This window comes from Natator depressus, chromosome 23 (genome assembly GCF_965152275.1).
Source record: "Natator depressus isolate rNatDep1 chromosome 23, rNatDep2.hap1, whole genome shotgun sequence".
In the NCBI taxonomy this organism is placed as follows: domain Eukaryota; kingdom Metazoa; phylum Chordata; order Testudines; family Cheloniidae; genus Natator; species Natator depressus.
Genome location: NC_134256.1, coordinates 21,792,119 through 21,819,252, shown reverse-complemented (window position 1 = coordinate 21,819,252; position 27,134 = coordinate 21,792,119). Strand labels below are relative to the sequence as shown.

The 27,134-nt window shown below is 67.6% G+C and overlaps 2 protein-coding genes across 2 annotated transcripts in view; one reads left to right on the top strand and one right to left on the bottom strand.

Annotated features, from left to right (window-relative positions):
• The window catches only part of SYN1 (synapsin I), a 10,155-nt gene extending 3,061 nt beyond the window's left edge, over nt 1-7,094 (top strand). The window contains 11 exon segments of the mRNA XM_074937452.1: nt 2,161-2,467; nt 3,014-3,156; nt 3,615-3,689; nt 4,425-4,527; nt 4,755-4,872; nt 5,044-5,066; nt 5,593-5,670; nt 5,882-6,319; nt 6,322-6,401; nt 6,880-6,901; nt 6,903-7,094. Of these exon segments, the coding sequence (XP_074793553.1) occupies nt 2,161-2,467; nt 3,014-3,156; nt 3,615-3,689; nt 4,425-4,527; nt 4,755-4,872; nt 5,044-5,066; nt 5,593-5,670; nt 5,882-6,319; nt 6,322-6,401; nt 6,880-6,901; nt 6,903-7,010 (1,495 nt within the window). The 3' untranslated portion in view covers nt 7,011-7,094.
• A 2,848-nt stretch (nt 7,095-9,942) lies between these two features.
• On the bottom strand, nt 9,943-22,077 carry ARAF (A-Raf proto-oncogene, serine/threonine kinase). The gene is given in 16 exon segments (XM_074937979.1): nt 9,943-10,255; nt 10,515-10,649; nt 11,379-11,510; nt 12,042-12,160; nt 12,447-12,493; nt 13,307-13,348; nt 13,350-13,481; nt 14,658-14,860; nt 15,532-15,671; nt 15,975-16,002; nt 16,643-16,790; nt 17,353-17,445; nt 17,721-17,875; nt 20,285-20,387; nt 20,836-20,939; nt 21,886-22,077. Coding segments are annotated over 16 exon segments (1,974 nt in total). The 5' UTR covers nt 22,063-22,077; the 3' UTR covers nt 9,943-10,039.
• Nucleotides 22,078-27,134: the final 5,057 nt, after the last annotated feature.

Sequence of the window (27,134 nt, the reverse complement as noted above, 5' to 3'; positions counted from 1 at the left end):
AGCCCCCCCTTTTCCTGTGCCGGCCGCGCTGGGCGGGGGGGGAGGGGTGATGTCAGCGGGGGGGGGCTTTCTCTGACGTCTCTTGCCCGGTGGGGGCGGCTCCAGCTCCCCCCTCCCCCCAGCGTCCCCCCCCCATGAGGGGGGGTCTGATTAGTCAGCAGCCGCGGCTGTTTCTTGAGAACCCAGCCGCGAGTGGGGGAGGAGCGGGGTTGGGGGGGGAATGGGGCAGGCTCTATGGGGAACCGGGGTCTGGCTGGGGGCAAGCAGGGGGATCAGCAGGGGCAGGGAGGGGCTGGGGGGGTCGGCAGGGTGCTCAGCAGGGGACGGGGGGGGTCTGGGCTGCAGGAGGTGGTTGGGGGCTTGTGGGGGCTGGCAGGGGGCTCCGGGGGGTGGGCGGGGGGCTCTCAGCCCCCTCCCATGGGGTGACACCCCCTGCAGCTCCTCTGCCCTCTCCCTGCCCCAGGTGCTGAGCTCACAGGTCTTGTACCATCTGCGTCACTGGAACCCCACTGCGGGTGGGGCAGGGCAGCTGGGGGCTGACTCACCCTGGGGACTCAGTGACCTCCTGCCACAGAGAGCTCAGAGCGGGGGGGGGCTGGGAGCCAGGACTCCTGGGTTCTTTTCTCCCGGCCTGGGCTCGAAGGTGCTGGAGGTTCTGCCCGGCCCGTTCTGGTTAAACCTGCCCCCTTTGGCTGGGCTCCGTGACTTGCCCTGAGCCGGGGCAGGAGTGAGGGGCACCCCTGCCCTGTGGGTGCCAGGATGGGGTCAGCCCCCCCACAGACAGCCAGTGTCCTGCTCCCCACAACGCCCCGGCTGGAGCAGCGGGGCCGGGGCTGTGTGTGGGAGGCTCCATATGGTTGTGGGGGGCTGGTTCTGAGGGTGATTTGCAATCCCAGGGGCCTGGCTGGGGGGAATCGGGGCAGGGTGTATGGGGGATCGGGGGCCTGGCTGGGGGGAATTGGGGGGCAGGCTGTATGGGGAATCGGGGGGCAGGCTTCGGGCCTGGCTGGAGGGGTCAGGGGGCCTTAGTGGGGACAAACAGGGGGCGGGCTGTGGTGGGGATTGGGTGCGGGCTGGGGGCCAGGCTGGGGGATCGGGGCAGGCTTGGGGCTAGCAAGGACAGGCTGTATGTGGTGGGGGAGGCATATGTGGGTCGTGCTTGCAGAGAAAGTCTGGGTTTCCCAATGCTGGTGGCAGGAAGTGAGGCAGGCGTGGGGGGGAGGGGGGTGACTCACCCTGGGCCATTGGGGAAGTGGGGCCGTGACCCCAGGATTCCCTCCCAGCCTCACTCCTTGCACAACCTGGACCGTGCTTATACACACATCAGAGCCGGGAAGGGGGTGAAGACCGGCCCCAAGTCTCAGACCCCGCCCCCCAGCCCCTAAACCAGATGCTCACCTCAACCCAGAGGTGGCTGCGGCTGGGGGAGGCGTCCCCATGTGGTGTTATATGTTGCTGTTCCCCAGCTGCCCCGCCCCAGAGCTGGCTGCATCTCAGCGCCGGGCGAGCCATCCCCATGCGGCGTTATATGCGGCCTGCCCCGCCCCAGAGCTGGCTGCATCTCAGCGCCGGGTGGGCTGGCTCCGGCTGACACAGCTCTTTGTTATTTCCTTTCATAACAATTTGCTGAAGTTCATGAGAAATTATTTTCTGTCTCCGACCTATGACCCCTGCCGGGCGAAATCGGCTCAGTGATGCCTGAGGGCAAAGTGTCTGGTTTCTGTATGTCCATGGAGTGGGGCCTACTGGGATGGAGGGGGCGCTGGGAGCCAGGACTCCTGGGTTCTCTCCCCAGCCGGAGGGGGGTGGGGTCTGGTGGTCAGAGCAGGGGGGGCTGGGAGCCAGGACTCTTGGGTTCTTTCCCTGGCTCTGGGAGGGGAGTGGGGTCTGGTGGTCAGAGCAGTGGGGGGCTGGGAGCCAGGACTCCTGGGTTCTCTCCCCGGCACTGGGAGGGGGGTGGGGTCTGGTGGTTAGAGCTGTGTGTGTGGCCGGGGGGGGGGGGGGCGGATCCCAGCTCAAAGGGATTGCCAGGGAATTGGGGGCTTGGGGCCGAGGTGTGATGGCCCCGCTGACCTGGGTGGGTGTCTACCGGGGGGGGGGTCCGTGTCTGGTGCGGCGGTGGGTGGGGGATTTACATTTATAGCCCGTTATTCCAGGAAGGGAGGGGGGCGGTGCCAGGCCACGGGCAGACGGGCAGGGAGCCAGGCCCGGATTGGAAACAGACGGCCGGGCTGAGGGGCAGCCAAAACCGCGCCTGGGTGTCTGCACTCACGGGCTGGGGGGGCTGCGGGTTGGGAGTGAGGGGCACCGGCAGGGCTGGGGGGCCGAGCCCAGGGGGCTGTGGGTCGGGAGTGAGGGGCACCCCCTGATTCCCCTCCTCCCCTCTCTCTCTCTCTCTCCCCAGCTGACGACCCCCAGGTACCCCGTGGTGGTGAAGATGGGCCACGCCCACTCTGGGATGGGCAAGGTAAGCGCCCCGCCCCCTTTGCCCTGTGCTCCGCCCACTTTGAGTGGGGTATCCCCAGCGGTGGCCCTGCATTGGCCCCCTAAGTAACTAGAGGAGGGAGGAGATGGGGGTGGGGGAAATACTGAACAGAACGTGTGGGGGGGGCAGATGAGGGAGATTCCCGCCTCTCTCCCCATTGGTCAGTCTGAGCGGCCAAAGCAGGAAGTTCCTCCCCAGGGGGCGGGGTTTGGCTCTCTAGGGGCGTGTCCTGCCTGACCTGGCAAAACAGGAAGTCCCTCCTCAGAGGGGACGCGGCTGGGGGGGGGGGCAGAGATGTTTGTCTTGGGGGTGATGCTTTGATTGGGGGGTGGAGGCATCGCCGCTGCCTGATCTCGGCTGGAGGGCCCCTGGGGGGCAAACGTGCCCCACGGCTCGGGGCAGCCCGGGGGGGAGCCCCCCCCGGCGCCCCCTAGGTGTGAGATGCCAGGTTCAGCACCTCCCCGCGGGGTGACCCGGCCCGGGGGGGGGGAGGGGGGCTGGCGCTGACGGGTCCCGCCCGCCCCCCAGGTGAGGGTGGAGAACCAGTACGACTTCCAGGACATCGCCAGCGTGGTGGCCCTGGCCCGGACCTACGCCACGGCCGAGCCCTTCGTCGACGCCAAGTACGACCTGCGGGTGCAGAAAATCGGCACCAGCTACAAGGCTTATATGTGAGTGTTGTGAGTTGTCCCCCCCGTCCCGCCCCCCGGCGCCCCCTCAGGGGACCCCACCCTGCCCTGCCCCACCGTTGTCCCTGTCCTCACCCCGCAGCACCCCCTCAGGGGCCCCACCCTGCCTGCCCCACTGTGTCCCTGTCCCACCCCGCAGCACCCCCTTAGGGCGCCCGCCCCCCTGCGCCGCCATCCCGCTGCCCCATCCGCCAGCGCCCCCGTCCCACTGCCCTGCCCCCCGGTGCCCCTGTCCTGCCCCTCAGCATCCCCTTAGGGGTTCCCACCCCGCTCTGTGGCACCCCATCCCACCCATCCCCCCCTGCAGCACCCCCTCAGGGGCCCCCACCCTGCTCTGCCCCACCATGTCCCTGTCCCACCCCGCAGCACCCCCTTAGGGGCCCCCGTCCCACCCCACATCACCCCCGGTGTCCCCCTCTAATGCCCCCGTCTCGGCCCAGGAGAACCTCGGTCTCGGGGAATTGGAAAACGAACACGGGCTCGGCCATGCTGGAGCAAATCGCCATGTCTGACAGGTGCGGGGCTGGGGGGGCGACCCCTGGGGGCAGGGCTCCATGGGGCTGGGGAAGGGGCGGGGCTAAAGGAAGGCTGCTGGGGGGGGGGCAGAGACCCCTTGTGGGGCGGGGCTCCATGGGGCTGGAGAAGGGGCAGGGCTAAAGGAGGCTGTGGGGGCGGGGGGGCAGAGACTAAGGGAAGGGTCACTGGGGTCGGGCCTGAAGGGGGTTAGTGGGGGCTGGGCTGGGGTAGCCCCGGTGGGCCTGGCTTAAAGGTGAAGACCCCAGTGGACGGCAGGGATGGGAGGGATCTGATCACCTACTGGGGGGGGCGGGGGCAGGGTTTGGGGGGGTCCCACGAGGAGGACTGGGCAGGGAAGGGAAGGGGAGACCTTTGGGGTCGGTGTGGGGGATGGGGGCAGTAAGGGTCCTGGTGGGGTCTCCATGAGGGCGGGGAGGCCGGGGGTCTGTCTGGGGGGGCATTGTCTCTGTGTGTGGGGGGAAGTCTCTCTGTGAGGGATGGGGGATAATAGGGGGCTCCCCAGAGGCTGGGGGCAGGGGGGTCTCTCTTTGGGGGTCACTGGGGGGTCCCCTGGAGGCTGGGGGGCAGGGGGTCTCTCTGTGGTGGTCTTTGGGGTGCCCCCGAGGGCTTGGGGGAAGGGGGTCTCTCTGTGGGGGTTATTGGGGGGTCCTCAGGATTTGGGGTGAGGTCTCTGTCGGGGGGTGTTGCTCATCCCCCCCTTCCCACCCCCCCAGGTACCGGCTGTGGGTCGACACCTGCTCGGAGATTTTCGGGGGGCTGGACATCTGTGCGGTGGAAGCCCTGCACGGCAAGGATGGGCGTGACCACATCATTGAGGTGACCTCGCTGTGGGGGGCTGGGGGGCAGCCGGGGGGCTGGGGGGCAGCCTGGGGGGGGCTGGGGGGCAGCCTGGGGGAGGGAGCCCACAAGTGGCTGTGTCAGAGTCTGTCTCCTGGATGCCTGGGTCCGCAACGAGGGGATGGCTGATGAGCCGCCCCCCACCACTGTCCGGACACCTGGGTTCCACTGCTGCTAACGCCCCCCCCAACATTTCCCCCTCCCAGGTCGTCGGCTCCTCCATGCCCCTGATCGGGGACCAGCAGGACGAAGACAAAGAACAGATTGTGCAGCTGGTCCTGGGGCGCATGGCGCAGGCCCTGCCCCGAACCCCCACCCCCTCCCGGTGCGGGGGGCCTGGCCCAGGTACCCCCCTATCCTGAACCCCCCCTCCCCAGGTGCCCCCCTGCCTCGAACCCCCACCCCCTCCCTGGTGCGGGGGGCCCGGCCCAGGTACCCCCTGCCCTGAACCCCTCCTCCCCAGGTGCCCCCTGGCCCGAACCCCCACCCCCTCCCCGGTGCGGGGGGGCCTGGCCCAGGTACCCCCCTATCCTGAACCCCCCCTCCCCAGGTGCCCCCTGCCCCGAACCCCCACCCCCTCCCTGGTGCGGGGGACCCGGCCCAGGTACCCTCGTGCCCCCAAACCCCCACCCCCTCCCCGGGTACCCTCCTGCCCCCAAACCCCACCGCCTCCCCAGGTACCCCCTGCCCCGAACCCCCACCCCCACTGTGGGGAAGCCCCAGGCCCTCCACCAGCCCTGGGCGCCACGTCCCGGGGGGGGGGCACACGAGTCTCTGCATCAAACGCCCTGTCCCACCACCTGGGTCATCGTGCAACGCCCAGGGGAAACTGAGGCACAACACAGTATTCACACCAAAAATTAAGAAAATTCCTCCACCCTACTCCCCTCCCCGGCGTGTGGGGGGGGCTAGGTCCAGGTACCCCTCACTCCCCATAACTTCGTGACCCCACTTCCTGAGCAGTTCAGGCTCCCCACCCAACGTCCCCCTCCTCACTCCCCGGGCACGACCCCTCCCCCAACTGATGCCCCCTTTCTCTTACAGGCGCAGGGAGCCCGGCTGGGCAGAGACAAGGACCCACGGCGCAGCAACGGCCCCCCCCCGCAGGGTGGGTCTCGAACAGCAACCCCCACTGCTCAGCCCCCCCACTGAGCCCCCTTTCTGTCCCCTGGAGCATGGCACACCCCACTGAGCCCCCCGGCCCCACAGCACAGCCTCCCCACCAACCCCCTGGAGCATGGCGCCCCCCCATGTCCCCCCACTAATGGTCTTTCTCTCTCTCTCTCTTGCAGGGGGACCACAGCCACCAGCCCCACACCCCCAGCGCCCCCCGTCTCAGCAGCGCCCCCCCCCACAGGGGCAGCAGCTCTCCGGCCTGGCCCCCCAGCCTGGCGGCCCCCCCTTGCAGCAGCGCCTGCCCAGCCCCACCGCCCCCCAGCAGCGCCCCATGGGCCCCCCCAGCAGCGCCAGCTGGGCCCCGGCATCCCACAAGGCTCCCGAGCCCCCCAGCCCAGCGGGGGAGTCCCCCCAGCCCCCCAGCCCCAGCGGGGACCCAGCCCCGGGGCTGGGGGTCAGTCCCCCAGTCGCAGCCCGAAGTCCGGGGGGCCTCTCCCCAGCCTCAGCAGCCTCCCCAGCAGCGCCCCCCAGGGGCCCAGCAGCGAGCACCGCCCCGGCAGAGCAGCCAGGGGGCGCCCTCTGGCCAGCGGGTCCCCCCACAGCCCCGCCCGGCGCCCCCACCACCCAGCAGCCGCGGCCCAGCGCCCAGGGGGGCAGCCGGCCCCCTCCAGCACACGGGAACCCCAAGTGGCTCAGAAACCCACCCCGGAGCTGCCGGTGCCCCAGCCCCAGATGAAGTAAGGGACCCCCCCTCCCCCGCCCCAGGACTCCTGGGTTCTCTCCTGGCTCTGGGAGGGGAGTGGGGTCTAGTGGTTGGGGGGTTGGGAGCCAGGACGCCTGGTTCTCTCCCCGGCTCTGGGAGGGGAGTGGGGTCTAGTGGTTGGGAGCCAGGACGCCTGGGTTCTCTCCCCAGCTCTGGGAGGGGAGTGGGGGTCTAGTGGGGATGTGGTGGGGCTGGGAGCCCGAACACCTGTGTTCTTGCCTTGGCTCTGGGAGGGGACTGGGGGCTAGTTGGGGGGGTGGATGGGGGGGGGTCTCCATTCTCCTGCTTGTCTCCCCCTCACCGCTTATGGCCTGCGCCCGGGGGGTGGGGGGGGTCAGTGCCTGTCCCGGGGGGGGCCCCCCCACTCACCCCTGCTGTGCTAGTGCCTGGCATGGATTAATCGTGTCTTTCTCTCCCCCCTTCCCTCCCCCCACGGCCCCCTCCCCCCGCAGCAAGTCCCAGTCTCTGACCGGTCTCCTTCCCCCTTGCAGAGCCGGCGCGGGGCAGCGCTAGCCCGGAGGAGGCCCGGGCCGAGTCCCTCCGCTCGCTGCGCCAGAGCTTCGCCAGCCTCTTCTCCGAGTGACCCCCGAGACCCCCCCCGAGACCTCCTCAGAGACTCCCCAGAGCTTCGCCAGCCTCTTCTCCGAGTGACCCCCGAGACCCCCCCGAGACCTCCCCGGCCCCCTGAGACGTCCCCGGACCCCCCGAGACCTCCCCGGCCCCCCTGAGACCTCCCCGGACCCCCCGAGACCTCCTCAGAGACTCCCCAGAGCTTCGCCAGCCTCTTCTCCGAGTGACCCCCGAGACCCCCCCGAGACCTCCTCAGAGACTCCCCAGAGCTTCGCCAGCCTCTTCTCCGAGTGACCCCCGAGACCTCCCCGGACCCCCCGAGACCTCCTCAGAGACTCCCCAGAGCTTCGCCAGCCTCTTCTCCGAGTGACCCCCGAGACCCCCCCGGCCCCCCTGAGACCCTCCCCGGCCCCCCCGAGACCTCCCCGGACCCCCCGAGACCTCCTCAGAGACTCCCCCAGAGCTTCGCAGCCTCTTTTCCGAGTGACTCCCAGAGACACCCCCTGAAGACCCCTCCAGAGACTCCCTGCCCCCCTGAGCTTTGCCAGCCTCTTCTCTGAGTGACCCCCAGAGACCCCCCTGAGACCTCCTCAGAGACCCCCCAGAGCTTCGCCAGCCCCTTCTCTGAGTGACCCCCCCCGGGGCCCCCAAGCTTCGCCAGCCCCTTCTCTGAGTGACCCCCCCGAGGTTCACCAGCTTCTTCTCCGAGTGACCCCCCACAGACCCCCCCCCAGAGCTTCACCAGCCTCTTCTCTGAGTGACCCCCCCGCTGCCCCTGGTTCTCCCCTACTTCCCCCCGGCGCCCCCAGAGACCCTCCCCTGCTGCCCCAGCCTCTAGAGACTCCCCCCACTGTCCCTGGTCCCCCCTGCTGCTTTTCAGAGACCTCCCTTCTTCTGCCAGAGACCCCCCCCCGTTGTCCCAGCCCCCCCAGAACCCTCCTCCAATCCCTGGTTCCCCACACTTCCCCTGGCCCCCCAGAAACCCCTCTGCTGCCTCTGGTCTCTCCCACTGCTTCTGCTCTCCTGCCCCTGGGAGCCCCTGAGATCCCCCCCACAGCCCACCAAGTGATGCCACGGCCCCTCCCTGACACCCCCAACGGCCCATTGATCCTCCTGGGGACCCCAGTGACTCCCCTCACTGCACCATCCAACCCCCCCGACGGGGACCCCGAGGAGCCGAAGACCCAGCACCTGCCGCTGCCTGGAGCCGGAACTGCTGCATTCAGCCCCCCCCCGGATACCGGGGTCCCCACAATGCGCCCTGTGCTGGTGGGGGGGACGGGGGACAGGACATGGACGTTTGTGTTTGTGCTACCGATGCATTGGTGTGGCTGTGTGTGAAATTAACAGTCCCCACCCCCAAATGCACCCTAGCCGCCCCATAAAACCCCCACATCCCTGCCCCCAGCAACACCCCCCATGGTGCCTCCCACAAGCCTCCCACCCCCGAATCCACCCCTAATTCCCCCACATCCCTGCCCTCCCCATGCTGACTCATGGGAGCCCACAACCCCCGCAAATGCACCCTAGCTCCCCCACATCCCTGTCCCCCAGAAACACCCCCCAGGCTGCCTCCCAAGACCCTCCACCCCACAATACCCCCACATCCCTGCCCCCAGCAACACCCCCCAGGCTGCCTCCCGCGAGGCCCCTACCCCCGAATCCACCCTAGCCCCCCCATACCCTCACATCCCTGCCCCCCAGCAACACCCCCCAGGCTGCCTCCCCACAAGCCCCCACCCCCAAATCCACTCTAGCCCCCCCATTCTACCCCCACATCCCTGCCCCCCCAGCAACACCCCATCCCCCTCCTCTAATACCCCCCATGTACTACCCCACCAGCCCATCTCCCTTTCCCCAGTGGCCCCCACAACGCCCTCCTGCCCCCCCATCAGCTCCCCCTGTACATATCTCAGAGTCTTGCCCCCTCTATATTTTTGAGCGCCCCCCCAGCGCAGTGTCGTGATGCCCCCCCAGCACGTGATGTTTGCGTGTCGTTTCCGTGTCGTGCCATGACGCTTCGACCCCCTGCCCCAAATCAGGCCCTGTGGGGGAGGGGCGTGCAGGAGGGAGCCCAGGATCGTGCCCCCCCCCCACCGGCCCAGCCGCTGCCCCCCTGCCCCAGTTCCCACTGTGAAGGGGATGGGGTCGGGGCAGGGCAGTCGAGCACTAATTTCTCCCCTCCCCCCCGTTAGTGATACTTGTGACACTGTCGTGGGTCCCCGTCGTCTGTGATGTCAAAGAAACGCGGCACGAGGCCGAGAAACCGGAGACCGATATATTAAAATCGAGATTTAACAGCCCGCGGGTCGCCGTTAATGCAGCCACCTCTGGGGCGGGGCAGCCGGGAACGGCCCCATAGAACGCAGGCTGGGGTCGCCGTTAATGCAGCCACCTCTGGGGCGGGGCAGCCGGGAACGGCCCCATAGAACGCAGGCTGGGGTCGCCGTTAATGCGCCCACCTCTGGGGCGGGGCAGCCGGGAATGGCCCCATAGAACGCATAGAACGCAGGCTGGGGTCGCCGTTAATGCGCCCACCTCTGGGGCGGGGCAGCCGGGAATGGCCCCATAGAACGCAGGCTGGGGTCGCCGTTAATGCGCCCACCTCTGGGGCGGGGCAGCCGGGAATGGCCCATAGAACGCAGGCTGGGGTCGCCGTTAATGCGCCCACCTCTGGGGCGGGGCAGCCGGGAATGGCCCCATAGAACGCCGGCCAGGGACTCCGGGATGCAGCCACCTCTGGGGCGGGGCAGCCGGGAACGGCCCCATAGAACGCAGGCTGGGGTCGCCGTTAATGCAGCCACCTCTGGGGCGGGGCAGCCGGGAATGGCCCCATAGAACGCCGGCCAGGGACTCCGGGATGCAGCCACCTCTGGGGCGGGGCAGCTGGGAAGAGCGAACTGCCTGGGGGGGATGACAGAGTAGGCGTTCACACATCGATCTCCATACAAGGTCCCCAGCCCCTTGGTGTGTTTGCCCCCCTCTCCTATAGTTGCTCCTGGATGGCTGGGTCCCGTAGCCCCCCCCCAGGCTGGGGGAGGCTCAGAGCAGCGGGCAGCTCCTGGCACCGGGGGTGGGGGGTTGTCCGCCCACCTGGCGCGGGGCAGTCCGTCTATCTGGGCTAGGCGAGGGGGGCAGGGGCGACGGGGGGGAGGAGCCGCCGGGGTCGGGGTGGGAGGCGCGGTGCAGGGAGGGCTCGGACATGCTTCGCTCCAGCTTGGGGAGGAGCCGTTGCAGCTGCTCCACCGTGGCCAGGATCTGGGGGGAAAAAGGGGGTGAGACGGGTCCCTCCAAGCCCTGCCCCCAGGGACCACCCCCGGGAGCTGGGGGAAGAACCCAGGAGTCCTGGCTTCCTGTTCCCCTCTCTGACCACTTGCCCCCACTCCCCTCCCAGGACTGGAGAGAGAACCCAGGAGTCCCGGCTCCCTGCCCCCTTCTCCACTCTAACCACTAGCCCCCACTCCTCTGCCAGGGCCGGAGAGAGAACCCAGGCGTCCGGGCCCCGCCCCCCGCTCACCTGGGGGAAGAGAGGTCTCTCATCTCGGTTGAATTTCAGGCAGTTCGTCATGAGTCTCTTCAGGGCCTTGGGGCAGGTGCTCGGCACCCGGCTCATGTCAGGGGACAGGTACCCCCGGCCCACCATGTACAGGATCTGGCGGGTGAGGGATTGGGTCAGAGCCAGGACACCCCGAAACCCCCATTTAGAACCCCAGGAGCTGCGGGTCGGGAGTGAGGGGCACCAGCAGAGCTGCGGAGAGCCCAGGACTAGGCTGGCAGGGGCTGCGGGTCGGCAGCGAGGAGTGCCGGGGGGCTGCGGGTCGTCAATGAGGGGTGCCGAGGGGCTGCGGGTCGGCAGCGAGGAGTGCCGGGGGGCTGCGGGTCGGCAGCGAGGAGTGCCGGGGGGCTGCGGGTCGTCAATGAGGGGTGCCGAGGGGCTGCGGGTCGGCAGCGAGAGTGCCGGGGGGTGCAGGTGGCAGCAAGGAGCGCCGGGAGGTGGGGGTCAGGAGTGACGGGTGCCAGGGGGCTGCAGTCGGCAGTGGGGGGCACTGGGAGGTGCGGGTCGGCAGGGAGGGGTGCCAGGGGGCTGCAGGTCAGGAATGAGCGGTGCCGGGGAGCACGGGGGGGGGCGCTGGGCGGTACCTGGTTGTCGCTACGGATGTGCCTGTAGGGAGGCTGGTGTAGGGAGGGGCTGGGGACTGCGGGGGGCCGGGTGGCACTGGGGGGGCCCAGGGGGTCTGTGGGAGGGCCCGGGCGGTACCTGGTCATGGCTGCGGATGTGCCCGTAGGGAGGCTGCGGGTGCAGGGTGGGGCTGGGGGGCTGCGGGGGGGGCCGGGTGGTACTGGGGGGCCCAGGGGGGCTGTGGGGGGGCCCGGGCGGTACCTGGTCGCGGCTGCGGACGTGCCCGTAGGGGAGGCTCCCCGTGCTCAGCTCGTACAGAACCACCCCGTAGGCATAGACGTCGGACTGGAAGCTGTAGGGGCGGCTGTCCTGCATGCGGATCACCTCGGGGGCCTGCGGGGAGACACCGTTAGGGGGCTGTGGGGTGGGGGGCCTGCAGGGGGCGAGGTGGGGGGGGACTGGGCAGGGAGGGGTGAGATGACAGCGGGACTCTATGGGGTCAGCAGGGCACCGTGGGGCACCATGGGGCTCAGCAGGGTGCCATGGGGGTCAGCAGGGCGCTGTGGGCTCAGCAAGGCACTGTGGGGGTCAGCAGGGCGCTGTGGGGCGCCGTGGGGCTCAGCAGGGTGCTGTGGGGGTCAGCAGGGCGCTATGGGGCACCGTGGGGCTCAGCAGGGCGCCATGGGGCTCAGCAGGGCGCTGTGGGGCGCCGTGGGGCTCAGCAGGGCGCTGTGGGGGTCAGCAGGGCGCTATGGGGCGCCGTGGGGCTCAGCAGGGCGCCGTGGGGGTCAGCAGGGCGCTATGGGGCGCCGTGGGGCTCAGCAGGGCGCCGTGGGGGTCAGCAGGGCGCTATGGGGCACCGTGGGGCTCAGCAGGGCGCCGTGGGGGTCAGCAGGGCGCTATGGGGCACCGTGGGGGTCTCACCATCCAGAGCACGGAGCCCCGGGGCTGCTCGACCCGGCGGGCCCCACTCCAGTGCGTCTTCACCGTGGCCAGGCCGAAGTCGCCGATTTTCACCGTCAGCCCCTCGTGCAGGAAGATGTCTGGGGTGGGGGGTTAGGGGGTGACCGGCACCGACGAGCCCCCCCACGACGCCCCCACCTCAGGGACAACCCCGCAAGTCCCCCCCCCCACCGCGCCCCACAGCACAGAACCCCCCCCGCCGCCACCGTCTTGGATACATCCCCCCCGTTCCTCCGGCCCTGCCGCCATCTTGGATACGGCCCCCCATTATCCCGGCCCTGCTGCCATCTTGGATACGCCCCCCGCCCCCCCCATTCCCCTGGCCCTGCCACCATTGGAGCCCGGCATGGGGGGCCGGTAGGATACTGTTGGATTTCAGGTCCCGGTGGATGATGTTCTTGGCATGAAGATAACTGGGGGAGGGGAGAGAAACCGGGGGGAGCCCCCATGAGCAGCACCCCCACTGTGCCAGCCCCCTGTATTCCCATAATGCCAGCCCCCCGCCCCTCCCCCATTGGCAACCCCCCACCGTGCCAGCTCCCCCATTGGCAACCCCCCACCACGCCAGCCCCCCCATATTCCCATAATGCCAGCCCCCCGCCCCCCCACCCCTCCCTCATTGGAAACCCCCACCGTGCCAGCCCCCCCATATTCCCATAACGCCAGTCCCCCGGCCCCCCACCGGCAACCCGCCACTGTGCCAGCCCCCCCCATATTCCCATAAGGCCAGCCCCCCGCCCCTCTCCCATTGGCAACCCCCCACTGCGCCAGCCCCCCCATATTCCCATAACGCCAGCCCCCTGCCCCTCTCCCATTGGCAACCCCCACCGTGCCAGCCCCCCACTGGTAACCCCCCACCAAGCCAGCCCCCCCATATTCCCATAAGGCCAGCCCCCCCACCCCTCATCCCTCCCCATTGGCAACCCCCACTGCGCCAGCCCCCCCCATATTCCCATAATGCCAGCCCCCGCCCCCCCACCCCTTCCCCATTGGCAACCCCCCACCGTGCCAGCCCCCCCATATTCCCATAACGCCAGCCCCCAACCCCTCTCCCATTGGCAACCCCCCACCGTGGCAGCCCCCCATATTCCCATAACGCCAGCCCCCCGCCCCCCACCCCTCCCCCATTGGCAACCCCCCATGTGCCAGCCCCCCATATTCCCATAACGCCAGCCCCCCCCACTCCTGCACAGCGCCCCCCGGCCAGCCCCGGCCCCCGGACTCACTCCATGCCCTGGGCCGTCTGGCGCGCCACCTCGGTGCGGGGGGGCGTCGAGCCGGGTCTCGCACACGTGCAGGTGCCGGTAGAGGCTGCTGCCCTCGCACCACTGGGTGATGATGGCGAAACTCGGCCTTGTCATGAAGCCCATGAACAGGAGCACGTTGACGTGACGCGTCCGCCTGCGGGGCCGGGGGGGGTCACTGGGGGGCAGGCGCAGGGGCCTGTCCTCCCCGGCCACTGGACGCCTGCTTCCCCGCAGACGGGTACCCCCGGACGCCTGGGTCCCTCCCGCCACCATCCCCGGACGCCTGCTTCCCCGCAGACTGGTACCCCCGGACGCCTGGGTCCCTCCCCCGCCACCATCGGCCCGGATGCCTGGCTTCCCCGCAGACGGGTACCCCCGGGCGGCCTGGGTCCCTCCCCCGCCACCATCCCCGGATGCCTGCTTCCCCGCAGACTGGTACCCCCGGACGCCTGGGTCCCTCCCGCCGCCCCCGGACGCCTGCTTCCCCGCAGACTGGTACCCCCGGACGCCTGGTACCCTCCCCCGCCACCATCCCCGGACGCCCGCTTCCCTGCAGACTGGTATCCCCGGATGCCAGGGTCCCTCCCTCCACCCCCGGATGCCTCGGTCCCTCCCCCGACACCGTCCCTGGACGCCTGCTTCCCCCCAGACTGGTATCCCCAGACTCCAGGGTCCCTCCCGCCACCCCCGGACGCCACCGTCCCCGGACGCCTGCTTCCCCGCAGACTGGTATCCCCGGACGCCAGGGTCCCTCCTGCCACCCCCGGACACCTCGGTCCCTCCCCTGACACCGTCTCTGGACGCCTGGTTCCCCCCAGACTGGTACCCTGGACGCCTGAGTCTCTCCCACCCCAAACCGCCACCCTCAGATGCCTGGATTCCCCCTGACCACCACCTCTGGATGCCTGGGTCCCTCCCGCTGCAAACCGCCAAGCCCGGACACCTGGGTGCCCCCCGACTGCCACCGCCGGATGCCTGGGTCCCCCGCAAACTGCTAAATCACTGGAAGCTGGGGTCCCTCCTCTTGCTCCATGAACCCCTGGATGCCTGGGTCCCTCCTTCTGGCCTGCCAACCCTGACACCGGGGCCACCTCCACAGTCTGGTTCCCCCCAGACTGGTAGCCCCCAGACGCCTGGTTCCCTCCCGCCACCCCCGGATGCCTGGGTCCCTCCCCCAACACCGTGCCTTTGCACACTGGGGTCCCTCCTGCCCACCCCGGATGCCAGGGTCCTTCCAGCCCCACCTGGACACCGGGGTTCTCCCTGGATACCGGGGTCCCTCCTGCTCCCCCGAGAGGCCAGCGTCCCTCCCGGACGCCGGGGTTCCTACCTGAGTACCTGCATCTCGTTCTTGAAGGCCTGCACCTGCTGGGCCGTGGGCTGCGTCACCTTGAGGATTTTGACGGCGACGTGGCCGTGCCAGCGGCCCTGGTAGACGGTGCCGAAGGACCCGGCTCCCACCCGGCGCAGTAGGATCACCTCGTGCGGGGGCACCTCCCACTGGTAGCCCGAGTCCCGGTAGCCCAGGGCCTTCTGCAATGGGCGGGGGGGGGGAGAGGGCAGTGGGGGGCTCATCTTGTTCCCTCCCCCAACCTGCCCCAGCCGAATGCCGCCACCAGCCTCGGACCCGGCCTCACTTTCCCCAGGTGCAGATCCCGGGAGAACGACCGATCCCCGGCTTCTTCGGAGCCCCCCTTCATGGGAAGGCCCCTGGGGTGCCCCCCCCCTCGCTCAGCTGTCACTTCTCCCACCGGCCCCGCGGTCTCACCCCCTCCCCAGTGGGACGGTTTCCTAAATCGCGCACCCCCTGCTGCGGCCCCGTCCGTGGGGTGCCCCGGGTACTGTCCGTGGCTTGCGGCCGCGTACTCCGCCCCACCCCCGGCACGATCGGCCTTTCTCGCCGGCCCCCCCCATCGGCGTTGTGGAGGAGTCAGGGGGCAGGGGATGGGGGGATGGAGTTGGGGGGAGTCAGGGTCAGGAGCCCTGAGGATGGGGGTCAGAGGTAGCAGGCCGGGATTGGGTGGGGGGCAGGAGCCGAGGGCCCGATGTAGGAGAGGGCATGGGGGGTGTACAAGGTTGGGCGAGTAGGGCAGGATTGGGGGGTTGGTGGGCAGGGCATGAGGAGGAGGGGGTGCAGGGCATTGTGGGGGGCAGACACACTGTGGGGGGGCAGACATCCTCCCCAGCCACCCCCCCCAACTCACCACCTTCTTCTTGTCCTCGGCCGACGATGCCGACCCCTTCCGCTCCTTGGGGGGCTGCGGGGGCGACTTGGAAGGGGCCCCGCGGCGCCCGGGGGGGTCCTGGGCGGGGCTGGGACCTGGGGGAGACACTTCTCCCCCATCTGGAGGTGGGCAGAGAGAGTGGAGTGAGCCGGGGACCCCAGAGCAGCCCCCTGACCCATGGCCTCCACTGAGCCCCCCGCTTACCCCGTGCAGCACTACACCCCCCCACCAACCCTCCCGCCTGCCCCCCGCAGCATGGCCCTCCCCCGAATCCCCTGCCCACCCCCCGCAGCACAATGCCCCCCTCCAAACCCCCCACTGCCTGGTGCCCCCCAGAACCCCCGACCCACAGCCCAGCTTCCCCGCTGAGCCCCCCCCAAGCCTCCCACAGCCCAGCGACCCCAAACGTCTGGGCTTCTCACCGTCTGTGATGAAGCTCATGGCTGCGATCTGAAAAAGGGGGGAAGAGCTCAGAGACCCCGAGAGGAAACGAACCCGCGGGGCCCCGTCTCTGCGCCCCCTGCTGGTGGGGCCGAGCCCTGCGCTCGACCCATGATTCCTGGCCCCTTCCCCTGTCCCCCCCGGTGCCCACACTCGCTGGCCCCCCTCGTCCAGGCCCCCCAGGCCGGACGTGGGTTGGACAGGCTCCCCCCCACTGGTCCCAGGGAAACCCTGCTCGTTAACAGCAATTAACATGACTCCTAGAGGGGACAGGTCCCAGGCCCCATTCCCCGCCCCCCTGAGCCAGCCACTCCCTGCCTTGGGGTCAGATGGGAGCCGGAGCCCCCTGGAGGGGCCAGGCCCCTGTCCCGTTCCCTGCCCCCCGGAGCCAGCCAGTCCCTGTTGTGGGGCCAGAGGGGAACTGGTGCCCCCTGGAGGGGCCAGGCCCCTGCCCCGTTCCCTGCCCCCCGGAGCCAGCCAGTCCCTGCCATGGGGCCAGAGGGGAGCCGGTGCCCCTGGAGGGGACAGGCCCCAGGCCCCATTTCCTGCCCCCCGGAGCCAGCCAGTCCCTGCCGTGGGGCCAGAGGGGAGCCGGCGCCTCCTAGAGGGGCCAGGTCCCTGCCCGTTCCCCGCCCTGCCGGGCTCTCACCTGCTGGGCAGCAGCGTCCCCGGGGTCGGCCGTGCTCACCATGTGCACATTGGGGGTGGAGGTGGAGCGGTGGCGCTGGAGGGGCTGCCCCCCGCCGGGGGGGTCCGGGAAGCTGAAGGTGTCGGGGCCAAGACACTGCTGGTGGGAGCTGGGCAGGGGGGGAGGGGGGCAAAGGCGGATGAGAGCCGGGTCAGCGCCTCCCTTCTTCTCGGCGCCAACGGGACCGACCGCCTGGAGTCCCTCGCTCCAGGACGGGGTTCCTAGCCCCTTCCTCCTCCTTGGGGTGGGGTGGGGGGGTTCTGACCCCTCCCCAACTGATCTCCTCCTCCCTGAACCGGGGGGGCCGCAGGGTCCCGGCCGCGGTCGCCCCGGGGTCAAACCCAGAGCTCCGACTCCAGATTCCCCTGTTTACACACCCTGGGATCCCGTTAGCTCTTTGCAGAGGCCCCCCCAAAGCTCTTTGAGAGTCGCTGCCCCCCAGCCTGTCAGGATGCCCCCCCCCTTCTCTCCCGGGCATCCAGGTTTCCACAGAACCGTATCACACCAGATTGCTTCCTGGCGCCGTTTACACAGCCCAGCCCCCGGCCGCTCTGGATCGGTGACCCGGCCTCTGTCTTTGTTCCCCCCACAATCTTTGTCCCCTCCAGAAACTTGCTGGGGGTGATTTCCTCCCACGCCCCCTGTGGGGTGGGACTAGGGGGCTCCCGTACCTGGTGGGTTGCGGCGTTAGGGGGGCCAGGCCGGGCCGGGCCGAGGGGGAATCCTGCCCCGGCACGTCGGGGTACGGGCCATGACTGTAAATCCTGCGGTGGGGGGAGAGAGAGAGAGCATGTGGGGTGCGGATGCCCCACACTCCCAACCTGCAGCCCCCTGTTCACCCAGCCCTGGGCTCCCCCCCAGCCCTGCCGGTGCCCCTCACTCCCGACCCTGGCCATCCCCATCTCACACCCAGCTGTGCTGATGTCTCCCACCATCCCCTTCCCACTGGCACCCCGGATGCCTGCGTCCCCGCGTCCCATGGCAGGCCAGGGAGGGTCCCCCAGTCCTTTGGGCTGGGGGGGCTGCGGGGGACACTCACGGGCAGTGGGCCACGCCCAGGTCCACGCAGATGGTGGGCACGCGGCTGCTGCACTGCTGGTGGAATTTGTAGCCGCACGTCTGGCAGCGGAAGCCGTGGAACAGGAACTTGAGGCAGAAGTCGCAGAAGGCCAGGCTGAAAAACGTCTTACGGACCTGGGGGGACAGATGGGGTGGGGGTGAGGCGGGGACAGACAAACACCGCCCAAGAAACAGCCACCCTGGGGTGTTGTTGTTGGGTCTCTCAGGGCGCCAGGCCTGGGCAGGGGCGAGTCTGTTGTAGGCTCCCTCAGAGTGCGGTTTGTTGTTGTAGGGTCTCTCGGGGGCTGGTGTGTTGTTGTTGGGTCTCTCGGGGGCCAGTGTATTATTGTTGGGTCTCTCAGGGCCGGTGTGTTGTTGTAGGGTCTCTCAGGGCCGGTGTGTTATTGTTGGGTCTCTCGGGGGCCAGTGTATTATTGTTGGGTCTCTCAGGGCCAGTGTGTTATTGTAGGGTCTCTCAGGGGCCAGTGTGTTATTGTTGGGTCTCTCAGGGCCAGTGTGTTATTGTAGGGTCTCTCAGGGGCCGGTGTGTTATTGTTGGGTCTCTCAGGGGCCGGTGTGTTGTTGTTGGGTCTCTCGGGGGCCGGTGTGTTATTGTTGGGTCTCTCAGGGCCGGTGTGTTATTGTTGGGTCTCTCAGGGCCGGTGTGTTGTTGTTGGGTCTCTCAGGGGCCGGTGTGTTATTGTTGGGTCTCTCAGGGCCGGTGTGTTATTGTTGGGTCTCTCAGGGCCGGTGTGTTGTTGTTGGGTCTCTCAGGGGCCGGTGTGTTGTTGTTGGGTCTCTCGGGGGCCGGTGTGTTGTTGTAGGGTCTCTCAGGGCCGGTGTGTTGTTGTTGGGTCTCTCAGGGGCCGGTGTGTTATTGTTGGGTCTCTCGGGGGCCGGTGTGTTGTTGTTGGGTCTCTCAGGGCCGGTGTGTTGTTGTTGGGTCTCTCGGGGGCCGGTGTGTTGTTGTTGGGTCTCTCAGGGGCCGGTGTGTTGTTGTTGGGTCTCTCAGGGGCCGGTGTGTTATTGTTGGGTCTCTCAGGGGCCGGTGTGTTGTTGTTGGGTCTCTCAGGGCCGGTGTGTTGTTGTTGGGTCTCTTAGGGGCCGGTGTGTTGTTGTTGGGTCTCTCAGGGGCCGGTGTGTTGTTGTTGGGTCTCTCAGGGGCTGGTGTGTTGTTGTTGGGTCTCTCAGGGGCCGGTGTGTTGTTGTTGGGTCTCTCGTGGGCCGGTGTGTTATTGTTGGGTCTCTCAGGGGCCGGTGTGTTGTTGTTGGGTCTCTCAGGGGCCGGTGTGTTGTTGTAGGGTCTCTCGGGGGCCGGTGTGTTGTTGTTGGGTCTCTCGGGGGCCGGTGTGTTATTGTTGGGTCTCTCAGGGCCGGTGTGTTATTGTTGGGTCTCTCAGGGGCCGGTGTGTTGTTGTAGGGTCTCTCGGGGGCCGGAGAGTTATTGTTGGGTCTCTCAGGGGCCGGTGTGTTGTTGTAGGGTCTCTCGGGGGCCGGTGTGTTATTGTTGGGTCTCTCAGGGGCCGGTGTGTTGTTGTAGGGTCTCTCGGGGGCCGGTGTGTTGTTGTTGGGTCTCTCGGGGGCCGGTGTGTTGTTGTAGGGTCTCTCAGGGCCGGTGTGTTGTTGTTGGGTCTCTCAGGGCCGGTGTGTTGTTGTAGGGTCTCTCGGGGGCCGGTGTGTTATTGTAGGGTCTCTCAGGGCCGGTGTGTTATTGTAGGGTCTCTCAGGGGCCGGTGTGTTGTTGTAGGGTCTCTCGGGGGCCGGTGTGTTATTGTTGGGTCTCTTAGGGGCCGGTGTGTTGTTGTTGGGTCTCTCGGGGGCCGGTGTGTTATTGTTGGGTCTCTCAGGGGCCGGTGTGTTATTGTAGGGTCTCTCGGGGGCCGGTGTGTTGTTGTTGGGTCTCTTGGGGGCCGGTGTGTTATTGTTGGGTCTCTCAGGGGCCGGTGTGTTATTGTAGGGTCTCTTGGGGGCCGGTGTGTTGTTGTTGGGTCTCTTGGGGGCCGGTGTGTTATTGTTGGGTCTCTCAGGGGCCGGTGTGTTGTTGTAGGGTCTCTCGGGGGCCGGTGTGTTGTTGTAGGGTCTCTCGGGGGCCGGTGTGTTATTGTTGGGTCTCTCAGGGGCCGGTGTGTTGTTGTAGGGTCTCTCGGGGGCCGGTGTGTTGTTGTTGGGTCTCTCGGGGGCCGGTGTGTTATTGTAGGGTCTCTTGGGGGCCGGTGTGTTGTTGTTGGGTCTCTTGGGGGCCGGTGTGTTATTGTTGGGTCTCTCAGGGGCCGGTGTGTTATTGTAGGGTCTCTTGGGGGCCGGTGTGTTGTTGTAGGGTCTCTTGGGGGCCGGTGTGTTGTTGTTGGGTCTCTCGGGGGCCGGTGTGTTATTGTTGGGTCTCTCAGGGGCCGGTGTGTTGTTGTTGGGTCTCTCAGGGGCCGGTGTGTTGTTGTAGGGTCTCTCGGGGGCCGGTGTGTTGTTGTTGGGTCTTTCGGGGGCCGGTGTGTTGTTGTTGGGTCTCTCGGGGGCCGGTGTATTATTGTAGGGTCTCCTGGGACTCACAAAGTGGTGCATGGTGAGGGGCACTTCGTCCAGCACCTCCACGTAGAGAACCTGCCCCTCCAGCGGGGTGATGTCCGTGTCCCACTCGGTCAGCAGCTTCGTCCTGACAGAGAGACGGGTCAGAACCGGAACCAGCCCCGGGCCCCCCCAGCCCTGCCGGTGCCCCTCACTCCCGCCCCGCTGCCCCCCGCCCTGCCGGTGCCCCTCACTCCCGCCCCGCAGCCTCCCGCCCCGTAGCCCCCAGCCCTGCCGGTGCCCCTCACTCCCGCCCCGCAGCCCCCCGCCCCCAGCCCTGCCGGTGCCCCTCACTCCCGCCCCGCAGCCCCCAGCCCCAGCCCTGCCGGTGCCCCTCACTCCCGCCCCGCAGCCCCCGCCCCCAGCCCTGCCGGTGCCCCTCACTCCCGCCCCGCAGCCCCCAGCCCCAGCCCTGCCGGTGCCCCTCACTCCCGCCCCGCAGCCCCCAGCCCTGCCGGTGCCCCTCACTCCCGCCCCGCAGCCCCCGCCCCCAGCCCTGCCGGTGCCCCTCACTCCCGCCCCGCAGCCCCGCTCACCCGCCTGGGCACCGATACACCGCGCAGCAGTCCTGGTTCAGCCCTCGCACCTTCAGCGCTTTGTCTAGGGCGTCGTAGACGGTGGCTCCCGGCCGCACGTTGACCTGACGGGGGGGAGGGGTTACACATGGCTCCTGCCCCCCCACCAGGGCACTGGTGAGCTCACCCCCATCCCCCTGCCCAGACGGCAGCGGACCCCCGCAAGTAGCCAGGCAGACCTCCGCACTTGTGCAAGGGCACGGCTGGAGCGGGGATTGCCTCTCACCCCTGGGGAGCTGTGCAAGACACATGTGTGTGCAATTGCACAGACTGTGCTCATGCTCCCTTGCATGCCCAGGGAACCGTGAACCAAGACACGTGCATGTGCAATTGCACACGCCTTGTGCATGCCTAGGGAGGTGTGTAACAAGACACATGTGTGTGCAGTTGCACACGCCGTGCTCACACTCCCCTTTGCAAGCACAGGCAGCCAGGCAATGAGCCACGCAGGTGTGCAATTGCACAGACTGGCCCCCACTCCCCTGCCTGTCTCATGCACGCTCAGCCAGCCGTGCAACAGGAAGCATGAACATGCAAATGCATGGATTGTGCTCAAGATCCCTCACACGCCCAGGGAGCCGTGCAACGAGCCACGTGCGTGTGCAATGACACTGACTGTGCTCATATCCCCTGCACACCCAATACATACCTAGGGAGCCGTGCAAGAAGCCGCCCATGTGCCAATGCACGTCTGGTGCTCACACTCCCCTGCACACCTAGGGAGCCGTGCAAGAAGCCACGTGCCTATGCAATTGCTCACGCTCCCCGGCACACCACAGGTGTGCTCCGGCAGCCGTGCACTGAGCCACACACGTGTGCAGTTGAACGGACAGTGCTCACACTCCCTGCACGCTCAGGGAGCCGTGCAAGAAGCCACATGCCTATGCAATTGCACGGACCGTGCTCACGCTCCCCGGCACACCACAGGTGTGCTCCGGCAGCCGTGCACTGAGCCACACGCGTGTGCAGTTGCACGGACATTGCTCACACTCTCGGCGAAGGGCCCCTCACCACGGTGCGCTGCTGGTTGGGCAGATAGACCTTGACGGTGCCGGTGCCAGCAGCCGGGCCCGGCTCGGCTGCGGGGCTCTCGTCCGGCGCCGGGCCCCGGGGCGGCTCCACGGGCACCGGGCCCCCCATGTGCAGGCCATTGGAGACGGGGCAGGCGGAGTCCGAGCAGCGCCGCATGGGGGAAGCCACGGGGGGGGGCAGGGCCTGGGGAGAAGGGGGGAGAGTAAGACACATGGTGCCCCCCCGCCCTTGCCCCTCAGCACGGCAGCCCCCCCTCACCCCACAGCACGGCGCCCCCCACCACACACCCCCCGCCCCCCCCCCCCGCACAGCGCCCACCCCCCACCCCGGCGCCCGTAGCCGCTTGCTATCCCAGCCCTAGGCTCCCCTCACCCCCTGCTCTGCCAGCCCCCCTCAATCCTGACCCTGGGTTGTCTCCCTGGCTTTGGGACGGGGCTGGGGTCTGGGGGTTAGAGCAGGGGGGCTGGGAGGTAGGACTCCTGGGTTCTCCCCGGCCCCGGGAGGGGAGTGAGAGAACAGCAGTGGCTCCAGCCGACAGCACTCCACCTAGTGGGCTGTCAGGTGGGGGGGAGGGGGCTTGGCCGAAAGCCGAGAACTGGTGTCTTTGGGGCCAGCGAAGCCGTGGGGTGAAAACCAGCCCCCCAGCGCAGAACAGTGTGAAAGCGTCACCACACGGCTGGGAACAGCCCACAGCGCCTGGGAGCTGCTGGGCAGAGAGCAACAGCCTGGCGCTGGGGTGCAGCCAGCTCTGGGGCAGGGCACCTGGGGAAACAGCTGCATATAACATGGGGGCAGGGGATGGGAGATTCCATTGCACTGGGGGGGTCGCTGCAGCCCCCACTGCCCCCCTGCTATGGGGGGAGGGAGATTCCATTGCACTGGGGGGGGCGCTGCAGCCCCACTGCTCCCCTGCTAGGGGGAGGGAGATTCTATTGCACTGGGGGGGGGCGCTGCAGCCCCCACTGTCCCCCTGCTATGGGGGGAGGGAGATTCCATTGCACTGGGGGGGGCGCTGCAGCCCCCACTGCCCCCCTGCTATGGTGGGAGGGAGGTTCCATTGCACTGAGGGGGGCGCTGCAGCCCCACTGCTCCCCTGCTGGGGGGGAGGGAGATTCCATTGCACTGGGGGGGGCGCTGCAGCCCCCGCTACCCCCCTGCTATGGGGGGAGGGAGATTCCATTGTACTGGGGGGGGCGCTGCAGCGCCCACTGCCCCCCTGCTAGGGGGGAGGGAGATTCCATTGCACCCGGAGGGGGGGGTGGAGTAGGAAGTTCCTACCTGTCACAAGGAACCAGCCACCATCTTGAATGAAAGTACCAAATGGGCGTGGCCGGGGGACTGACGTCAGATGGGCGTGGCCTGTGTGGGACGGGTTTAACCCTTCCCCTGCTGCAGGACGCCTGGGTTCTCTCCCCGGCTCCGGAGGGGCCTGGGGTCCAGTGGTTAGAGCAGGGCGGGAGGAGGTCTGGGAGCCCGGACGCCTGGGTTCTCCCCGCTGGCCCTGCGCCTCTCCCCGAGCTGTGACCCTCCGCGCGGGGGCGGCAGAGACCGGGGCCCGGACGCCTGGGTTCCCTGGGCCTGGAAGGGGCAAGTCTGAGCTTCCCATCTGGGGCCGGGCGCAGGGGGGCGCCGGGCAGGGAGCTCTGGGGGGCTGGGCGGGGGGCACCGTGGGGCGGGGGGCGCTCCCCCTGGCAGGCAGGGCTGATGTAGGAGGACGCTGTGGTTTTGATGAACTCCTGGGTCCTTTGCCCCCCTTTCCCCCCAAACTAGCCTTGCAAGAAACTTTTCTCCGATGTTCAGTTTTTTCCCTCCTGCCACCAAGTGCAATCGAAAGGGTCCAGGCTCTCGCTTGCCCCGTCCCCCGGCTTCCTCTGGGTTCCCCCCAGAGCTGGAGGGGGGTTGGGGGGTTGGAAAGAGGATGGGAACGGACGTGTGGGGTCCCAGGTACGTTGTGGGGTCCCAGGTCGGGCCCTGCGGTCGCATCTGGAGAACACACCCGACCTGACATCAGTGTGGGGACGTTTTACAGCATCTGGGCCAAGAACCTAATTAAAAAAACCCCCAAACCCCCGTTTTCATTCCTTCCCCGCCCCCCCTCCAGCATATCTAAAAAAAAAATTTAGGGCGGGGGGGTTGTTGCCCCCACTGGACGATCCTGTCTTGAAAGGACTCTGGCCGGCTCGGCTTGAGGTTGGGGGCTCCGGGACCAGAGCGCTAAGGTAGACCCCGTCGATCTCAAAGCACGTTCCACGGGAGAGCTCAGGGTTAGTGCCATTGTATGCAGGGGAAACTGAGGCACGGGTCACTGGCACAGCGAGGCTGAGAACCGGAGTCTGTGGAGTCCAGCGCTCTGTCGGCTCTGTCTGGGGACGGGGGGGGGAGAGGGGTTGTGATGGGATGGCAGAAATTGAGGGGCCACCATCGCATGGGCGCTGTACAGACCCCTGCCCGACCAAGACTGTGCAGCTCCTGGCATGATGGGGGAGGGGCCCCAATCTTGGTCAGGGAGGGGTCTGCACAGCAGCCAGCGTGGTGGGGGAGCCCCCCCCAAACACAGTGAGAGACCTTTCCTGCCCTGAACAGCTCAGAGTCTAAAGACACAGAGGGTGGGGAAACTGAGGCAGAGATCTTGGCGGAAAAAGGAGGGGGAAACTGATTCACAGCTTGGTGAGAGGGACTCCCCTAAGATCTTGCAGGGTATCAGTGTGGGGGGAGGGAAAAGAACCCAGGTGTCCTAAGACCCAGTGATGGGCTCTACCCACTGGGCCATGTTGTCTCCAATTCGGCCCCCTTTCTGCCCCTGCACCTGGTTGAGCCCCATGTCCGAGTGCCCCGGGGCTATGGTGAGGGTGGCGTTGCTGCTCCCTCCTTCTGTCCGTCTCCATTGGGCCCCATCCGGAGAGCGTCCAGAATGGGGAGCGAAGCACTGGGGGGCCTGAGGCCTCCGAGGTGGCAGAGAATCAACTAGGCAAGATGTGGCCCCTGGGTCCCCCAGGGACTCCCTGGTTGGGGCCCAGCCCCTGGCCCCCAAGGGAGCTGGGAGGTGCCCGTGGGCTGGCCGGGCGAAGGGGCTGAATCCAGATCTCTGGGGGGCTGGGCATTTCTCCCACCCCTCGCTGCCCCGGGAATAGCACTCAGCTCCTGGGGGTCCCCCCAGCTCAGTGCCTGGGGGCCCAGAGACCCCCAGCGGCCCCTGAACGCCTGAGCCAGCCTGGATCCCACCAGGGGAGTCGCACCCGCCGCTGGCGGGGGCAAAGAGCCGCAATCCACCCCCAGGGACCTTCGCTAATGAGCCTGACTGGGAGATGGCTCCAGGGACCGAAGGGTGAATTAATGGGGTCCCCAGGGAGCCCAAAGCCGCCAGCCCAGCACTGGGGAAACAGCTAATGAGAGAAAGTTATCACTGAATTGGGACCAGAGAGTGTCTGAGTGCGACAGAGCGGGGGTGTGTGTGTGTGTGGGGGGATATGGGAGCCAGGACTCCTGGGTTTTCTCCCTCGCTCTGGGAGGGGAGTGGGGTCTAGTGGGTTGGGGGCGGGGCAGGACTCCTGGGTTCTCTCCCTAGCATCACAATGGGTGTGAGAACCGACTGGAAAGCCCTTGCTGAAGTAAGCTGGGGTGCAAGAGTTGGCTGGGAAGGTCTCCGTTCGTTGTGGGGAGAGTAGTAGGTTGTTATCCTTGTTGAGTCCAGCTACTACCCACAAGCTAGTTGGCTAGCGCAGCCAGGAGTCTGCTCTCCCTGGTTGTCGTTTTAGACCTGCTGGGTTGGCAGGTACGTGACACTTCCCAGGGCTGTAGAGGCCGAGAAGGCTGAAAGCCCATGGGGCAATTGCTGAAAGGCAGCTGCCTCTGGGGTGGAGCGAGTTACTTGTCCTGTTCCCCACAGCACGACGCCCCCTAGCGCCCAGCCCTGACTGCCAAGGGAGAGTGCCCCTGCCAAGCACCCCCTCCCAGCAGCACGGTGCCCCCTAGCGTGGCGTTGGGGGGTTCAGGCCAGCAGTCACTGTAAGGCTGTGGTCCCTTGCAGTAGTAGGTTGTTACCCCCTGTGCTGGGCAGGGCTCAGCAGAATTCCCAGCATTCCACTGCAGGTCCCGCCCCCCCCCCGCCCATGGTGTCCCACTCGTCCAATCAGAGGGCACAAGTCACAGCATGTGGCTTCCTGGGGGGGGTCACAGGTCACGAGGAGCCAATCGGGGAGAGGGAGGGACCCGACTGTTGCAGAGAGGGGTCAGGGGGCGATGGGCCCATGGGCAGCGGGAGGGCAGAGAAGGGCTGGGAGCTGAAGGGACACCCTGGAGTAACACCCCGCAACACCACACGCCACAACCATACCCCACTGCCACAACACACCCACATCACAACACCCCACCCCACTGCCACAACACCCACCCCCGCAGTGCAACCACACCCCACACCAACACCCACCCTGCAACAACTCCCCGCACAACAACATCCACTGCAACAACACACCCACACCACAACACCACAACCACACCCCACTGCCACAACACACCCACATCACAACACCCCACCCCACTGCCACAACACCCACCCCCGCAGTGCAACCACACCCCACACCAACACCCACCCTGCAACAACTCCCCGCACAACAACATCCACTGCAACAACACACCAACACCACACGCCACAACCACACCCCACTGCAACAACACACCCACACCACAACACCCCACCCCACTGCCACAACACCCACCCCCGCAGTGCAACCACACCCCACACCAACACCCACCCTGCAACAACTCCCCGCGCAACAATATACAGAGCCTGCAACAACATCCACTGTAACAACACACACAACACACACTGCAACAACATCCACCCACACTGCAATAGCACTCACTGCGACAACACAGACACCACTTGCAGCCACACCCACTGTCACAACACCCCCTGCAACAACACCCCGAGTTCGCAACAACACCCACTGTTGGATAGAGGGGATGGGTGGATAGAGGGGAGGGATGGATGGACGGACGGATAGAGAGGAGGGATGGGTGGAAGGATGGATAGTGGGGAGGGATGGATGGATGGGGTGGGAGGATGGATGGATAGTGGGGAAGGATAGGTGAATGGATAGTGGGGATGGATGGATGGGGTGGGTGGATGGGTAGAGAGGAGGCATGGGTGGAAGGATAATGGGGATGGATGGATGGATGGACAGATAGAGAGGAGGGATGGGTGGATTGATGGATAGTGGGGAGGAATG